This window comes from Ambystoma mexicanum, chromosome 1p (assembly GCF_040938575.1).
Source record: "Ambystoma mexicanum isolate Mex_15411 chromosome 1p, UKY_AmexF1_1, whole genome shotgun sequence".
Classification (NCBI taxonomy): domain Eukaryota; kingdom Metazoa; phylum Chordata; class Amphibia; order Caudata; family Ambystomatidae; genus Ambystoma; species Ambystoma mexicanum.
In genome coordinates this window covers 41376307-41395023 of record NC_090921.1, presented here as the reverse complement: position 1 = coordinate 41395023, position 18717 = coordinate 41376307, and the positions used below count along the sequence as shown (strand labels likewise).

Below are 18717 nucleotides of genomic sequence, written 5' to 3'. Positions count from 1 at the left end.
AGACCAGCTATATATGGGGGAGAGACCTCTCACATTCGCCCAATGCAAGGAGAAGTTCCAACTCCAGGAACGGGATAGATTCACATATATCCAACTACGCCACTGGTGCTCGCATCCCCAAACCTTGCAAGCAGCAACACGCCCTCCTACTGCCCTAGAACTCACCCTGGGAGACCTTCCAACCTGCGGCAGTGTATCCACCCTGTACAGACGCTTTCTAAGCGACTTCCTGACCACAAGAACCCGATGCATGGCCCAATGGGAAGCGGACCTGGGTCACCCGATAGAGGATCAAACCTGGGTTGACCTATGGACTAGAACACATACCTCGTCCACCTGCATCACCAATAGGGAATGTGCGTATAAGATCACGCTGCGGTGGTACTATTTGCCCCTCAGACTTCACCATATGAACCCCCAGGTGGACCACTCTTGCTGTAGAGGATGCGGCCACCCAGGCTCTTTCTTCCACATGTGGTGGGACTGCCCGAAGATCCAACCATTCTGGAAAGCTTGCCTAGGGTCCATCTCACAAATTACCGGAACAACGATTCCCTTGGAACCAGAACCGATCTTGCTGGGTGCTCCAATCCCCGGGACCTACCCGCGCTCCGGACCCAGAGCGAAACTACTAACTCACTGCCTACTAGCAAGGAAAACGGTGGTGGCCCGAACCTGGAAAACCCCGGAAGGCCCCCACATAGCCCAATGGTGGACCAAACTTTGGGACATTCTGATAGCGGAGAAGGTGACGGCAGCACAAGCGGGAACTCTACATCGCTTCCAGAACATCTGGGCCCCAGTGCTGGAATTCGACCAGCGCTTCCCCGCCCTGACCTACTAACCCACCAGGGCCCACTAGATCTTAAAAAAACAGGAGAGCCCGGAGGAAGACACATAGTCGCTGAGGCTCAATCCGGACTGCCCGGGAGGGAGGAGCCCGCCTACAGGGCTTATGGGACGGATGGACCAGGGGGAGGGAGGAGGGAGAAGACGCAGGGGGGATAAAGGACTGGGGTTCAACATGCCAATAGAACCACTGCATATAATGTCTGTACTTATCATTCTGCCTTGATTTAAAATAAACAAAGTTTAAAAAAAAAAAAGAAAAATAAATGGCCGATACTAAAAAACAAAAACTATTGCCAAATCCTTAAATGTAGAAAGAGTGTGGGATAGGGTTTTCAATAAAGAAAGAATTGTTCACAAATAATAAGTCAGGATGTAATTTCCAGGCATCTCCCTTCTCCACGTTTTCAGCACGGGACACAGTGGGAACTTGGAGCAGAGCACACACCATCTTTCTCAGCACGAGCTGACAGTTCCGTTCCAACTATCTGGTTCTTTGATGGTAAAATCTCATCAAGTAAAAAGTCTCTTGCCTTTGAGGCCTAATATATCCAACAAACAAATTCAAAGTTATGTTTCATGTTAACATTGGGTGATGGCTTCACCCCTCGGTATATGATATGATAGTTTATTTATAACACGCTTAATACCGAGAGGTTTCTAAGCGCGGACCCTGGGATCGAACCTGTGGTTCTGTGTGTTGTTTTGCTTCCAAGTTGAACATGTTGCCCCTCGCTATCCTCCCGAGACATCCTCTCGGGTCGCCCTCGTCCGGGCGCAGACCCCTCTCGAATCTCAGCCTCTCTCCACCGCGTTCACTATGGCTTTCCTCTATTTCACAAAATCTTAATTACTTTTTAAACAGTTCTCATGGACACACCTCTGCGGGGTTCACCTTTAACGCACAGTTTCCTGGGACTTTGCCCCTCTTTATCAGCATGCCTTGTCTGGGTTCACTCCTGCCACTTGACATTCACATTTAATTTTAGCGGGATTCACTCCCCTTTACTTTTCAAAGGTTTTCACTTCTTGGTACAGGATTCACTTACCTTGCCTTCTTAACAGTTTGTTGGTCAAAGACTTTCAATTGTACTTGGATCTGCCTTCTGGTATCTGTAGTTTCAATAAACAGGGTATCAACCAGGGTTTCTCGAGCCAGCACTCATTTGGTGCCGGTCCCCTCTGCAGCTAGTTTTCCCTTGACAATTTTGTAGTTCATTAAACTTTCTTGAAAGCGCCACTTCGCGACTTTCAACACAGCTCGGTATCTTATCAGCTCTCCCCTCGACTCAACGGCTGTGATGAACCACTTGGCTTTCCTTGTTTCTGGAGACAAGACCAGTACCACGGTAGCAAGAGTCGCCCTTGCCTCGACTTATCAGAGTAGGCACCCTCCGTGTACCGTTGACATCTGCTGCAAAACACTTGGGCTATTGTTCACGGTTTTATGTTTCATCCTACAAAGGCTTTGCGGGTCTGGGACAGAAAGGACGAGGTTGCTTCACTCCTTGTCACCCTCTCGGTTCCCGCTGCCTTTCTCCTTTCTCTTGCACTGCCGGGTCTGGATAGCTGTCTCCCCGTGCGGTCTGCCTTGCTCTTAATGTGTTTTCATGCTCAACCTTTTATCCCTGTGGGGAAGGGAAAGGGCTGTCAGATGTGTGCGATTCTGGTCAGTTTCCTGACTTTGCCTGACCCTTGTACTGGGACATGACCGGTATGGTGTTAGTCCGTTGTCTTTCGTATTGTGCAAAAGTGTTCGTGTCGGAAAAGGGGGGTGGTAGGGCAGTATTTTTGAGTGTCCTCGTGGTAGGGTAGGGAAAAGGTATTGGAAGAAGGGGGATACTGTCATGATCTCTGCTTCCAAAAGGTCAGGGTTTTCCCAACTCCCTTGGAAGCAGATCCATAACCCAGGTTCTGAGTGCCAACCAGTCCCAATTGGGACCTTTTGGACCCAGTCCTGGCGCCAGTGGCACCAGGCTCATAAATATGCCCAGTCCCAGCGCTGGAAGCGCCGGGCTCATAATGCTTGGGTGGACTTACCTGCAGCAAACCATGCTGCTTACTTGCCTGCCAGTTGAGCCTCTGATCCTCTTCTGTTTGGAACTACTTTTCCTGTTGGGTGGGGCAGGAGCCACTCCCTAGATTCAGAACACTGGAACTCTTCTGGAAAGCAGGAACTCTTTTCTTACCTAGGCGTGGCTGTGGAAGGAGACACCTAAGCACTACAGGAGGCTATTTAAACCACACCCGATGGATGAATCTTGCTTTGCGTTATTCTGCATCCTCTGCAGCAGAACGCTCATCGTGTCTTCTGCATCTGATCCTGGGCCTAAGGAAAAAGGCTTACCATCCTGAATCCAGTCTTCAGCAACACCTATAAAGACAAGAAAGAACAGGTTAGCATTACGGTCTTCAGTGACAGCTCTTCACTTACCTGGTCCATCGGCTGTCACCAACGCCTCGCGCTGCATTCCGGCATCTGAAAGACAAAGGCTTACCTACTCTTCGTGCGCTCCGGAGGTCTTCACACTGCATTCCGGCATCTGAAAGACAAAATCTTACCAACTCTTCGCACGCTCCGGAGGCCTTCGGCGCTGCATCCCGCATCTGAAAGACAAAACAAGGTGCGTTTAAAGACATTGGGGAACTTTAATACTCACGTGCCATTACTCCTTTCCACATCTAACCCAGTGGGTATTCCGGCACCCGCAGCCGCTCCGAACTTGTACCTGCAAAATAAAAAGACAGTTAGAGCGCATCGTGAAGCAGGCAACAAGCGCTTACTTACGTGCTTCCAGGCGCTTCTATTCATCACACGGGCTCCATCTTCAACTCACTTCAGCCCGTCATCCGCCATCGCCGGAACCCTGCAAAACAAGAAACATCATTACTAAAGACTTTAAAGACATTAGAATGCAGTAAACGACGGACAGCAGTCCTCTGAAGTCAAGAGGCCTGCTCCCTTCTCCAGTGAAGAAACTGGTTACAGCACCCTGCCCCGAGGCAGATGGAGAGCACGGCGTTCACTTACCTAAGGTGAGAGCGTTAACCTTTGGGGTTCTACAGGAGAAGAGAAAGGGAAGAAGAGAGAGACATTCAATAACCCAGTTCCTTAATCCCATATTTTCTATCTGCAGACATCTTACCCTTCGAGTCAGGTATACAGTGCACAGAGATCCAGCCCAAAGAGCCAGCCGTGTGTTACACATCCCCTTTGAAGATACGGTATACGCCCAGTCAAGACCGGCGCCTCTACGGGAATCAGGTGAGCGTTACAGATACTGCGTCTCACCCATGGGTGCCCAACGACCCCCCCCCCCCTATCTAGGTGATCCTCCTTCACTGGTCCACCCCCAGGAACTGGATCCAACAGCGATGGCTATGTCCTGACCACCTGGATGACAGATCCCCGGGGACTAGCTAGGGAGACACCTTCAGGTTTCTCACACTGGGTGTGTCTTGTATAGGCCTCAGGTGTGCATTTTGCTCACTCCTGGCACCTGGGTTCATTTACCTCCAGCTGGAGGCTGGGGGTAATTTTCATCTGTATTCGTGCCGGTTTGCAGCGCTAATACCGCCGTGCATGCACTTGTGATATGGCTGTATTTGCGCTTTGTGGTGTCAGCGCTATTTGCGGCGGCTGTAATATCGCTGGTTCCTTTTGGGTCCGGCGGTATTCGTGCCGACTCGTAATCTGGTGGAGCGGTATTGGCGGTGCCAGTACCGTTACCGCCGGATTTAAGGGCTACCGTCTGACTCGTGATGAGGCCCATGGTCCAAAATGGATGCTTATTATACTCTAAATGCTTTTTGGACGTTTTTGTCTGCATTTTGTGAATTTGACGTGTTTAAGAACAGACTAAATCATTGACTCACCCCCTGAAGTGTGCCTGAAATAAACCTTTAATGAGTCTAGGAATTATTGTATAGAATTCCAGAAAGACAAATTATTTGTTATTCCTATTCATTCTTATTATTATTGTTCTTTTATAAAGCACTTAATACCGGAGACCAGTTTCTAAGCATGAGACCGGGTTTGGAACCTATGCGTTGCCTTGCTGCCAAAACAAACGTTGCCCCAGAGCTACTCTCTTAGCCTATTTAGGGTTACTGCTCAAAGTGTACACTTGTGGAACCACTTTTTTTTTAAGTGGCCTGAACAAGAACCCAGTCACTCCAGAAATAAACAGCCACATGGTGCTGGCCACACCCGAGCAGCTACCAAATGATGTCCCTGGGTATGAAATCCGAGACCCCAGAGAGGGATAGGAATGGAAGGGGTGAAAGCGGCCTCTAGACCTCTTGAGGGAAGGAAAGACATGTGTCGTCCACTTTACTTGTACTGTGCATCGGGTGGGAACCTCTAATGCCATTTGATGAGAATTGTACTGGAACTGTGTACCCCGTGAGGAGCCCTAGAGACATTTATTGGTGTCCAGCCATCCCTCCATCATTTGGGCAAAAGACTGTTATTATACCTTTTTTGTTTAAATTGGTTTATAGCGGTAGGGACAGAAATCAGACTAGGATTGTTTTTAGACGACAGACAGACCTCCTGAAGTGCCCCTATTTGGGTGCTTTCTTGTCCTTGGTGTTGGGCATAGAAACATAGGGATAGAATAGGGTTTTTGCTGCACTCAAATACAACCACACTTCCAAAGATGTCATCTTGTCCATCTCCGGATTCTGACTTACGACAATACTTTATTCTAAAAGGGAAATACCTTCTCTGATGTTAGTCCATTTTACAACGTATTCACTGTTTGTCCTAATTGGAGCAGAGGTCTGAGCAGATTGAACGTACCGTGATGTGTAGCCAACTCTACTATAAATATTGGTCCCCCTGAAATTGCACCACCGTTTCCCAGCCTCCCAGGACGCATCTTTTTATTTATTTCCAGCATTTCATGCAGTTTATTGTCCAAATATGGAATCTTGACCACTCCTAGGGTCCTCTCTGGCTGAAGCTTGTTGGATCGGCTGTAAGGAATAGCACTGGAGAGGGTGTATTCCGAAGCACTGCTATTCACCCTAAGGATTGGTCATTTAATGGCACTGGGATGTGTTCTTGTTGCTAACCTTTTATATGTTTACTGTACAACTGAGATGGAGACATCTCGATAATTGATGTCTTTGTTGCTTCTAAATGCAAATTAAAATAGAAAGGGATTATAAATAGACAAAGAATAGATGTCTTGAGGAGTTTCCTGGAATATGATAAGACAGTTTATGCCGGTGTATTTGGGAGGTTCCAACCGGCTGTGGCTATCACTGAGGCACCCCTGTCTCCTCTACTGGAGTATCTGTTTTATGAGCAGCTGATCAGCAGAGAATAGGTCTTTGGTAGGTGGTGTTGCTCAATCCTGTGTTGAGCAAGAGCTTATCTGTGAAGACATTTTAGGTTCATCATTAGAGTTTTTAAATGAGACCCAGTTTTTTACTGGGAGCCAGTGGTGATTTCTCAAGGAAGGAGAGATGGGGGGGAAACAGTTCACACATGCCAACCGAGACTTCATCCGGGCCGTGCAGGTGAGTGGGTGACCCCCTGAGCCCCTCCAGGTCATGACCTCGTGCCCCTGTAGCACCCAAGACCCTGCCTGCTCCCCAGCGCAGGCAGCGTCCCTTCCAGCTTCCCCTTCCCCCCAGGCCCTTCCAAACCAGCTCCAGGCCGCCGCGACCACTTCCTGCATCTCTTCACTCCCGCCTCCTGTCCCGCTCCCATTGGTCCGTGGACCTTCATCACTGGTCTTCCTGCGGCTAAAGGCCCAAGGCCAAGGGCGGCTCCAACAGAGGCGGCCCCAGGAAGTGTCTGCAGGGGAAGCAGTGATCAGCCGTCAACCATCATCTACAAGGACTAGTAAGGTAGCAGTGGCCGTGGAACAGGAGTAGAGCAACTACTCTACCCTAGATTCGGAGCCACTTACCAAACGCAAAGTAAAGAAGGTAATTAACCCCCCCTTCCCCCCCTGCATCTCGTTCCCTCACCCTTGAACTTAATCATTATCTAATACTGTACCAATCTAGCCGGGCACAGACGCCTTTCCCCGGTTTAGACCTATACAGGTCTCTCCAGTTCACCAGGGGCTCTGTCACCAAATTGCATTGTATGATGTTTAGATTGCTTGGTTAGGCCTCCCCCCTACCCCCCCACTATACACGTGTCTCAAATTTAGCAGGGGTCCTGTCTCATCATTGCATTGTATGATGTTTAGATTGCATGGTTAGGCCTCTCTCCCACTGTACAGGTCTCTCAAACCTAGCAGGGGTTCTGTCTCCAGATTGCATTGTATGACGTTTAGATTGCATTGATAGGCCTCTCTCCCACTATACAAGTCTCTCAAATTTAGCAGGGGTTCTGTCTCCAAATTGCATTGTATGATGTCTAGATTGCTTGGTTAGGCCTCTCTCCCACTACACGGGTCTCTCAAACCTAGCAGGGGTTCTGTCTCCAAATTGCATTGTATGATGTTTTTTCGATTGCATGATTAGGCCTCTCTCCCACTGTGCAGGTCTCTCCAATCTAGCAGGGGTTCTGACTCCAAATTGCATTGTATTATGCTTAGATTGCATGGATAGGCCTCTCTCCGAATGTGCAGGTCTCTCAAATCTAGCAGGTGTTCTGTCTACAAATTGTATGACGTTTAGATTGCGTTGATAGGCCTCTCTCCCACTATACAGGTCTCTCAAATCTAGCAGGGGTTCTGTTTCCAAATCGCTTTGTATGACGCTTAGATTGCATGGATAGGCCTCTCTCCCACTATACAGGTCTCTCAAATCTAGCAGGGGTTCTGTCTCCAAATCGCAATGTATGACGCTTAGATTGCATGGATAGGCCTCTCTCCCACTATACAGGTCTCTCGGGTCTGGCAGGGGTTCTGTCTCCAAATTGCACTGTGTGATGTTTAGATTGCATTGATAGGTCTCTCTCTCCCACCAGGTCTCTCAAATCTAGTTGGGCTTTTGTGTCCAAATTGCATTGCATGACACTTAGTAAATCCTAGCTGCGCCCTCAAACTCACTCATAACCGGTGCATGCCTCCCTGAACCTGCATGGCTGGCTCACCGCGGTGAACCCAAGGGAGACGTCCACTGTGCAGGACTCCCAGATCTAGCCGTGTTTGGCATTGTGCTCCACTGTTTCAACTGATCCTCAGATCCAGCTGTGCTGGGTATCACACAGTACTACTTCAACTGACCTCAATACAGTTGCTCAGTCTGATACCCTGTTGCTCTCCTAGGCGTGGGCCTCCTCCCTACGGTGCAGGACCCTCGAGCATACCTGTGCTTAGTACCGCTGTTTCGGCTGACCCCAAATCCAGCTGTGTTAGGTCCAGAACTCTGTCACTTTCCTACGCGCAAGCCTTTCTCCCATTATATAGGGCCCCAATCTAACTGTGCTTAGTTCAGTACTCTATTAATCCCGGAAACCCATCACTACCTAGCTTAACCAAATCCCATTCCACCAGACCGCTTAACACCCTAACCCTCTCCGACAGTGCACCCCTAGGAAACGCACCCTACCCACTGACAGAAATGACAGACTGAGCTAGAAAGCACCTCAGCGTACCCTGAGAAGGAAAAAAACAAGATCACTGCCCCTACACAACACACCATAGAGGACCAACTACCGTACTACGCCTGCACCTAAACTGAAAAATGGCCCAACCCAGAAAAGGACGCTGAGAAGGAGAACCAGATCGTGCAACAAGAGACGCGAACACACAACACTGACAGAACCCAGAAGAAGCATCTCGATAATTTGATGTCTTTGTTGCTTCTAAATACAAATTAAAATCGAAAGGGATTATAAATAGACAAATAATGGATGTCTTGAGGAGTTTCCTGGAATATGATCAGACAGTTTATGCCGGTGTATTTGGGAAACGCGCCTAACGCAACCATAACCTGAACAAAATCTGTAAGAGAAAAATCCTTATACCTCACACCTTACCTTGGCGACAACCGCGGAACACCGACGCCTCAACACGTAAACCTCGAGACATGCAAAGAATTTCCTGAAACACCCGGAAAAAAGATGGGAGCACTCAACAAGAGAGTGGGAGTGCTCAACCCCATTACCCCCTTACATCACAAGAACAGAGGGGCACCATCGACTTCCACAACATCCCTCACAATACGGCGAAGCCCCGACAGCCAACAATGCTACCTCCGACCCAACAATCGGACTCAATGAAGAAGCCTTCACTGATCTTCATCCGAGCAGCATCACAGCAGAAACACCAGGACTGATAGCCCTGTTATCAACCTAATGGACCGCTTCAATTAAGAAGCATCCGTCGCCGTTCGCACCCAGAGAATCCACTGTAACTTAATAAACGCAAGGTCAATGTCCAAACATTCAACGGAACGGAAATATACGGCCTATCAGAAGGAGGCATAGACATCCTATTTGTAACCGAAACATGGCTAGATGACAACTACAAGATCACCCTCAACAAATGCCTGCCTGAAGACTTCAAATGCATCCAAGCAAACAGGAAATCCAAAAGAGGGGGGGTGACTAGCGTTCATCCACAAGGAACAACTGGCCATCAAATTGGAAGATCCACTAAGCATCGATAAATGCAAATCCTTAATACTACGACTATCAGTAAACCCCAAAACTAACCTGAAATATACTGATTTACAGACCACCAACCTACGATGCAACTTTCATAGACGCAATCACGGAAGCAATCGCCATCCTAGCCATCAAGTACAATCATCTGATCATCCTCGGAGACTTCAACATCTGGTTTGACGAAGAAACCACAACCACACACAAATCCTTAACCGCCCAACCCGCAGCCATGAACCTACAACAACTAGTCAAAGGAGCAACACACTCAGCAGGGCACACACTTGACGCAGTCTTTGCCAACAAGGATCTCATCACCACGGCACCACCAATTCAAATACTCTGGAGCGACCACCTCATCATCCCATTCATAATCACTACGGCCGCTCCGACGAAAAAGCAACAAGAAAAACCACTGTTCATGATGAAAAAACTGGGGAACCATAAAAAACTCCAACCTAACCGAGGTCCTAGAACTCGGCAAACCACAAGCATCAACCATGGAAGAAGCAGGCCTCGACAAAAAAGTTGCCCTGCTCCACACTTGGATCGCAACAACTCTAGACAACATCGCCAAAGAAAAGCCCTTCACCCCATCACGTAAGAAAACAAAAGCAAAATGGTTCACCCCGCTACTCAAAGCCATGAAAAGAAAAAAACTGAAAACTAGAATCTGAATGGAGGACCAACAACACCACTGCAAACAAATTGAAATTCCTACAACAGATCCACTCATATATAAAAAGGAAATACAAAAAGCGAAGAGGAAACATTACGACAACCGAATCTTCAGAGCACCAAACGCACAAAAAGAACTCTTCAAAATCATAAACGAAATAAAAAACCCACCAAGCTGCAACAACACACCAATTCCATCAATGAAACTTTGTGATGACATAGACCACTTCAAAAACAAAATAACCTCCATCCAACAGACCATACAAAACAGACCAAGCAATCACAGCTCAAACCCCAGCGACACCGACGAGGAACACCCAAACAAGCTACGAAGCTTCCCAGTAATATCAGTTGAGGCTTTCGTCAAACTGGTAAACTAAAGCAACAAATCAGGCTGTCCTGAAGACCCTTGCCCCCCGGACATATACAAAACAATTCTCAAACAAGGAACCCCCATGGAATACCACAGGAACCTCCTCAACCTCTCAATCTCAACGGGTAAAGTACCACAGGCCTTCAAATCAGCGTACATCAAGCCACTACTCAAAAGACACAACAGGAAACGTAGAGGACCTATCAAACTGCAGACCCATCTCCAATAAGGATGTAACGGTATACCGTTAAAGATACTGTGAACCACTTAATTGCACAATAATAACCGTCACATTGTTTATACCGGTATACCGTTAAGTGTGCTTTTCAATCTGATTTGGAAAGGGTGCAGTAAGCAAGTGCTGCGCACTGTTGGATATGCCATCTGCCAAGCAGTATCAGTTGGAGCAGTTTTTAATGCCATCCATAAACCACACGTGCCTGACACAAAATCAGTATGTTAGCAATAGGAAGAATAAATACAGTGCCAAGAAAGAAAAGGGTTTACTTTGGGTTGGCGGCTTTGGGGTTTATATATTTGTAATCGATAATGTTTGCTAAAAATATGACAATGGGGGATGAGGTTCTATCATTGAATTTACTTATAATAAGTCACACTGCGAAATTCACTCATCTGTGGGTATTCCCTGCTGCCATACCAAAGGGTAAGATGTCTGTGGTTACTGAACACCTTTTGGCCCTCAAGTAAACTAAAGGCTGTAACGTAAAGAGAGCGTGCGTGTATATGCGCACAAGCGTATACTACCATCAGCCTCCATTGATCTGTGCCATGCAGGATATAAAGATGGCAACATGTTCATCTTCACCATTAGCCAGTGGGGGAGCTAAAAGCCTAAATGACCACTTAAGAAATGCTATTCAGTTTGCTTTGCCAGTCGCAGCAGGGCCCCCCCCCTCCACACATGTTTGTGTTTGGTGGAAGCAAGGGGTGGCATTTCAATGGTAAGTATGTTGAAAAGCCCAATTCTGGCCCTGGGTGCCTGGTTTTGTTTGTGATGATAAATCTGACAATTTATGACCTTTTAGAAAATATTTGTTAAGATTGGTTAACTCCACCTGCTATACCGCGATAACCATGATATACCGTCATTTGGCAAGAAGGTTATCGTACCATCATAAAACTAATACCGTGACACCCCTAATCTCCAATATACCCTACATAGCCAAACTGCTAGAAACGTACGTCTACAAAGTAACCCAAGAATTTGTAGAAGAGCTCTGCCTACTAGACTAGGCACAAGTTGGTTTCAGACCAATGAGAGGAAGAGAATCGGCTCTCCTCTCAATTACCTAAAAACGAACGCAGACTCGGACAACAGCACCGCCCTGATTCTCCTTGATCTGTCCGCAGCTTTCGACACTGTCAACCACGACATCCTGATAAGTAGATTAGAAGGACTAGGGATAACAGACACCACCCTACTATGGATCAAATCCTTCCTAACAAACAGAACCAAAACCGTATGGATGAAACCTTTTAAATCCAAACCTAGAGAGCCCACGTGCAGAGTTCCACAAGGATCATCCTTCTTGCCGCTTCTATTCAACATCTACATGTACCTACTAATCAAACTCATCAAAAAACACGGCCTCACATGCTACAATTACGCCGACGATACTCAATCTTCAACATACAAGACACCTGAGAAGAAAACACTACACTAGAGAATTGCCTTCGTGAGATATTCAACTGGATGAACTTCAACCACCTCAAAATCAACCCAGGCAAAACAGAGATAATGATTGTTTCAAAAAAGGGAGGAGACATCGGCTACATCCCCTGGCCAAGAGAGCTCGGCACCACACCAGAACTATCATCAATTGTAAAAAAAACCTAGGTGTTGTGATGGATAACAACGAGCCACAAGTAAACTCTCTACTCAAGAAATGTTTCTTCCTCTTGCGAGCAGCAAAAAGGATCCTACTGTTCCTGTCGTTTGCCAACAAAACACTCGCCATCATCGCTCTGATCATGTCCAGAGTAGACTACGCCAATAGCCTATACCTGGGCATGCCTGAGCGACTTCTAAAAAAAACCTACAATGCATACAAAATGCAGCAGCCAGACGACTCCTCAAGGTACCCAGAAGAGAACACATCACACCTGCGCTAAAAATAAAACACTGGCTTCCATTAAAACAGTGAATAAAGTTCAAGTCCATGTGCATCACGCACAGGGCAATACACAAACAAGGCGCAGAATTCCTAAGCGATAAACTATGCCTACATCAACCGACAAGAACACTGAGATCAAGCACCGACATCCGGCTGGAACCAAAACCCTATAACAGAAGAAAACTCGGAGGATACTCTTTCTCTCGTCAGACACTGAAAACCTGGAATGACCTACCTAAGAATATATACGGAACACAACAAACCACCTAACATTCAGGAAACAACTCAAATCATGGCTCTTCACAGCATAACCACAACAGCGACGCACTAGAATGCCAGCCCCATTAAAACAACAACGAAAATACCACCAACCGCTTCCACTCTCAAATGGACAAACCCTGAACCCAAAGAACCGACCACACAACGTACCATAAAATATCATGGGAAATGGCCTAAAAAGGAGGCCTCCGGAGACTGATCACATACTCCGCCCCAGACAAAAGACCTAAATGACTCACCCACTCCCTCCGGACGTACCATATCCAAACCGGCAGACGCATTTAGATAGGAATTTGAGAGGAGTCCGCTACACCAGCCCAGCACCCAAGCTGAAGAATAGACAACCAACCCACATTAATCAATCCATCAGCATTAGAACACCTACAGAGTTCGCTAGAATAGAACGGCGAGGAGCAATCAGAACACTTACAAAGCGTGTTAGAACAGCACAGGGAGCACCCGGCACAAACCAAACCCTGCCAGGCGTAACCCTTCTGCCCACCCTGATGAAATGGGGAGGATTGGCGATTACCACACTCGGACAGATTTCTGAACTTTTGTCAACCTTCATACAACCAACTAACAAAAAACTCAGCATTTCTGCAGACTTATCTCACTCAATCTCACACAACCATCTCTCGCACAACAACCCGCATGCACTTCACAACAGCGCAACAACACATATGCAACACCAACAGCACACGAGGACTGACATCGAGCCAACACTCGTACCGATGCTCAGCACCCGGTGTATACCGAGTTGAAGCTGCCAACAGAACACCACTCCTCTCACTATCCTACTCCCGCTTCACCTACTAACCCATCCCACCTTCTCATTTGCAGATCCGCCAGAGCGCCTGGGGACCAACTCCGTTGGTGACGGTGCGCGGTACAAATCCCTTTAACATTTAATCCCCAGATCAGCAGTGAAACACCTGAAGCTTTTGATTAAATAATGTGGATGATTGGCATTGAGGGCATTCCATAGTGCAAACCTATGTTTCCTCTAGGCTTGTCACATGTTCACATGCCCAGTGTTCCTTCTGGGTGGCACTCAAAAGAGTATTAGCGGCTCACATAGAAACTGTCTAGCCTCTCAACCATTCATAATGCATAAGCCACAGCGGTTATCTCAGTGTCTTCCTTTTGCTTGTATTCATATCTTGGTCTATCCTGGTTTACTTTACACCCACCTATCTAATTTGCCCTCTAAGGATTATGGGAAGGCACATCTAATGCTAGGCCTTTCCTAGTTTAGCAGTGTTATCATTGCCCTCTAAGGATTATGGGAAGGCACATCTAGTGCTAGGCCTTTCCTAGTTTAGCAGTGTTATCATTGCCCTCTAAGGATTATGGGAAGGCACATCTAGTGCTAGGCCTTTCCTAGTTTAGCAGTGTTATCATTGCCCTCTAAGGATTATGGGAAGGCACATCTAATGCTAGGCCTTTCCTAGTTTAGCAGTGTTATCATTGCCCTCTAAGGATTATGGGAAGGCACATCTAGTGCTAGGCCTTTCCTATTTTAGCAGTGTTATCATTGCCCTCTAAGGATTATGGGAAGGCACATCTAGTGCTAGGCCTTTCCTAGTTTAGCAGTGTTATCATTGCCCTCTAAGGATTATGGGAAGGCACATCTAATGCTAGGCCTTTCCTAGTTTAGCAGTGTTATCATTGCCCTCTAAGGATTATGGGAAGGCACATCTAATGCTAGGCCTTTCCTAGTTTAGCAGTGTTATCATTGCCCTCTAAGGATTATGGGAAGGCACATCTAGTGCTAGGCCTTTCCTAGTTTAGCAGTGTTATCATTGCCCTCTAAGGATTATGGGAAGGCACATCTAATGCTAGGCCTTTCCTAGTTTAGCAGTGTCATCATTGCCCTCTAAGGATTATGGGAAGGCACATCTAATGCTAGGTCTTTCCTAGTTTAGCAGTGTCAACATTGCCCTCTAAGGATTAAGGGAAGGCACATATAATGCTAGGCCTATTTTAACCATGTTAACATTGCCCTATGAGGGGAGAACAGCAGGACCATATCAATTGTTTGGCCTACAAAGGGTTACGGATATAGAAACATTCCTGGCAGCACTCATGCCTAGCATTAGGGTGATAGATATTCAAAAAACAAAATTGCTTTTAGGACAATCTGCATAGTTCGGCACAGACATCGAGGGCTTTGGTCATTCATACATCACATGTAAATCAATGCATCATAGAGCACTTGTATAATCCTGCCCAACCACATTACGGGAAGGGGATTTTATAAAAAATCATGTTTACCTTGCAGAATAATTGTGTATATGCAGATTCATGGGTTTTCTGGTTCTTCAGAACCTGTCGCATAATATCAGGATGAGGATTTAAATATTTTCATGCAAAGTATTATGGGTATGCAAATACCCGGTGGGTGGTTTACTGCTGAATCCCCAGTTGCGCCTGTCTCGTGTGTTCTTGTTCCTTGTCAGCTGGTCGTGTAGGTCATCACAGGAGCAGGGTGGTGAGAGAGGAGGCAATCAAGTGAACTTGATTATGGAGGCAACGGGCCCAATCGTTGGTGGTGAAGGACATATTACACACTATCCTAAGCACGGTCTGATGTTTCAGCAGTGCACTACCATTAAGCACATGTGCTGTTTGTTTGCATTGATGGGTAGAGACCTCTAATAACAGTCTAGGATACTGCAGCTTTTGGTTTCTACCTGTGTGCAACTGCTGAGGCTTTTCAATAATCACATCTGTAAAGCTTCTACCAGGTACTCCAGGTTACAGGAACAGGTACTGCATAGTTATTCTGCTGGCAGTACAGGTATTTACTGGAGTTTCTTTGAAGGATTTCCTTGGGTACTCATTGAGGCTCTTATTTATGCTGGAAGGAGGAAGGGTGAGCACAATGAGTGCTGTCCCTGCTCTGTTATCAGGGAAATGTAATGATGATGGGCAGTGGCACAGACATTCTGATTATTCTACATTGTGGTGCCGCAATTGTGATGCATTCTTTTGACACAAACTGGGAGGCATGTTCTCATGGCCTGTGAAGTACTTCATTCTAGTGGCATGTGAACGCTTATTAGCATGTTTTCCAGTATTCCACTTTTGCCTGCAGTTATTCCTTCTGCCAAGGAATGGGTCTTTTCCTAAGGCTTTGCCATCCAGATGAGTTATGGTAAGCAAAATGTGTTGTGTGTAACCCATTTGCGGATGAGGGTGTTTTCCAGTGATATAAAAATGTTTTTGACTCTTGTAATCTTGATTTGCTTCTAGGTTCTCTGAAAAACACCTACAAAACATTGCTTTTTAGCTAATGAATGTAAAATAAATCTCTAAGTTTCTGCTTTCTAATTATTTGTAAATTTCAGTGGCTGAGGAAGAGGACATTCTGTTAAGCAATGAAAGCTCCCTAGTTGCTGTGTAGTTCTTTTGCGCAACCAATAAGACTTGAGTGGCAAGAAGCACAATTTCACGACCACTCCAGTTTAAGAGTTTGTTCTCAGGTCAGCTTTCCTATAACACTGCAGCTCTTGGCCTTTGTGGAGATGGTAATGTGAGAACCAGCAAAATAAGATGGGATTATTAAATATTTGGTATCAAGCAGATGTATCTCTTTTATCATGGTAGGGTTTGGGCTGAGAAAAGGGTAATATGAAGGGAGAGTCCATGAATCCTATTTTGCAGAAATCACTGTTTGACATTAACAAATTATGTTCACTCTACTTCACCTGTACACATTTGCCACTTTAGCTGTCTGACCCTGGGTTGTCTACAAGCTCTAAAAAAGATATTGTTTTAGACATGCGTGTTATTTCTTTTTCTTTTACACTCCCAAACGTCAGTACAGTGCAACTAAAATCTTTGTTTGTTTCTTGCTCATATTCTTCAGATATGTAGACATTCTCCACTATTTTGTACTCCATCTGGCATTACTGACGGGTGAAAGGCCACATTCACGCTGACAGCGGATCCAAGTCCCAAACAATAAAAATAATTCACACACACAAATAATGCAGTTTATTAAAACCAAAAACAGACTGTGTTGGCTTCACCCGTAGCTCACCAAAGGTGTTTGTCCTTTTTAAGTGTTACTTATTGCATAAGAAATTACACTCAAAATTGCCCAGTTTGTCACCTTTACTCATTGTGATAGTTGCGTCAGTAGAGGTTGTAATGTTTTATCCGTTCTAGTGACTGAACACAAATTAACCTTTGTGCTGTGTAGTGGGGTAAAATAGATTCTGTAATCCTTTTCTTTTTTCAACAGAAAGATGGGCCATTACCAAGACTAAGAGGTTGCGAGCTGACCCAAGATGGAGTGCTAGTGCTGTCCAGAGGAAGAAGAGAAACGTTTGTGAAGTTGGACTAGACCAGTCCACTGCACGGGGCAAGAAATCAACATGCTTGCTGGATAGTCAAACACTCGGCGCATGTACCGAAAGTGGGGAAAGCTTTACATATCCATCCAACATCACCGAACACCTGGGATGCCCTATTAAAGAGAAATCCCAAAAATGCACGTACTGTGGAAAGCGTTTTACCCAACATTCACAACTTATGGTACATTTGAGGAACTGCTTCGAGGAGCAAGCTTTTCCGGGCAGGGTCATTGGAAAGTACTTCCCTAACCGGTCCAACCTTATCCTGGAGAAGCGATCCCACAGGGGGGAAAGACCTTATAAGTGTAATGAGTGTGAAAAATTCTTCACTCTGCGCTGCAATCTGTACACACATCAGAGGATACATACAGGTGAAAGGCCATACCGGTGCACTGCATGTGACAGAAGCTTCACTCTGAAATCCACCCTTATCAAACATCAGAGGACCCATACTGGAGAGAGGCCATTCCAGTGCACTGCATGTGAGAAAAGCTACACTCAGAAGTCCAGTCTAGACAGGCATCAGAGGATCCATACAGGACATATCAGTTTTTTGGACATTCTTACATAGTTCCTTTGAGGGGAGAGTACCGCATGAAGCCGGTCCGGAAACAGCCGGATGTTGGCAATGGAGATCACCCCTTTTTGGTTTGTTGAAGGAGTCAATGATTTTTGATGGACATACCCGTTTTATTGCATTCAAGTATCACTTTCTAACCAGTTTAAAGAGGAAAGAAATTCCTACATCAAGTTCCTATTAAATCCTAAAAACATCCTTTTCTCACTGAAAATCATTGAATAGTTTGAGGATGCATTCCTTTGCACTGCTTAGGGCCTTATTGCAGGTATAGTGGCAATGGCGAAAACAATTCCTTTTCTTTTGTTTTAAATAGTCCCCAGTTATAGGTTGCGCTTTCAATGCGATTTGCAATGGGTAAATAGTCACCATAGCTGTCATGAAGACCCTTGGTCTCAAACCTTGGAACATGGGTTCCATGGAAAGCTAAGTCCTAGGTGCAGCAGTTTGAGTGGGTCTCTCTGCCCTTAGCTGTTTGGATGGGAGCCATATAGTTAATGTTGGCCACAGATCATGATTTAAGATTATTTAGGAAAGTGGCCCCTACGGACTACTTGGAGAGGTTCAAGATTTCAAACGTGAGTGTATTCTTGCGCTGTGAAGAGAAGAGTGGCGAGATGCAGGCATGTTCTGTATTTTGGGGTTGCTGATTTCAAATGTTTGAATTGGTCCAGACGAAAGCTAGATGGGAAGTTATAAGGCGATATGCCCAAGCAGTAGAGTGGTTCATGGCTTTTACCTTTGATGTTTCGTAATCTCTGTTAAAAAGTTTCAGATATAAGCACTGCTAAAGATCTGTGCATTCTTTGAGAACTGCTACTGTAAGGATGGCATTGGGTGCTGGATCCTAAGAAAATGATGGACCAAGCTCCATCTCAGATTTG

The 18717-nt window shown here is 46.0% G+C and overlaps 1 protein-coding gene across 1 annotated transcript in view; it reads left to right on the top strand.

The window, feature by feature from the left end:
• Nucleotides 1-18031, top strand: part of LOC138565712 (uncharacterized) — an 88160-nt gene extending 70129 nt beyond the window's left edge. Inside the window, exon 3 of the mRNA XM_069642999.1 lies at nucleotides 17145-18031. Within this exon, the coding sequence (XP_069499100.1) occupies nucleotides 17145-17827 (683 nt within the window). The 3' untranslated portion in view covers nucleotides 17828-18031. The remainder of the gene's footprint in view (nucleotides 1-17144) is intronic.
• Nucleotides 18032-18717: the final 686 nt, after the last annotated feature.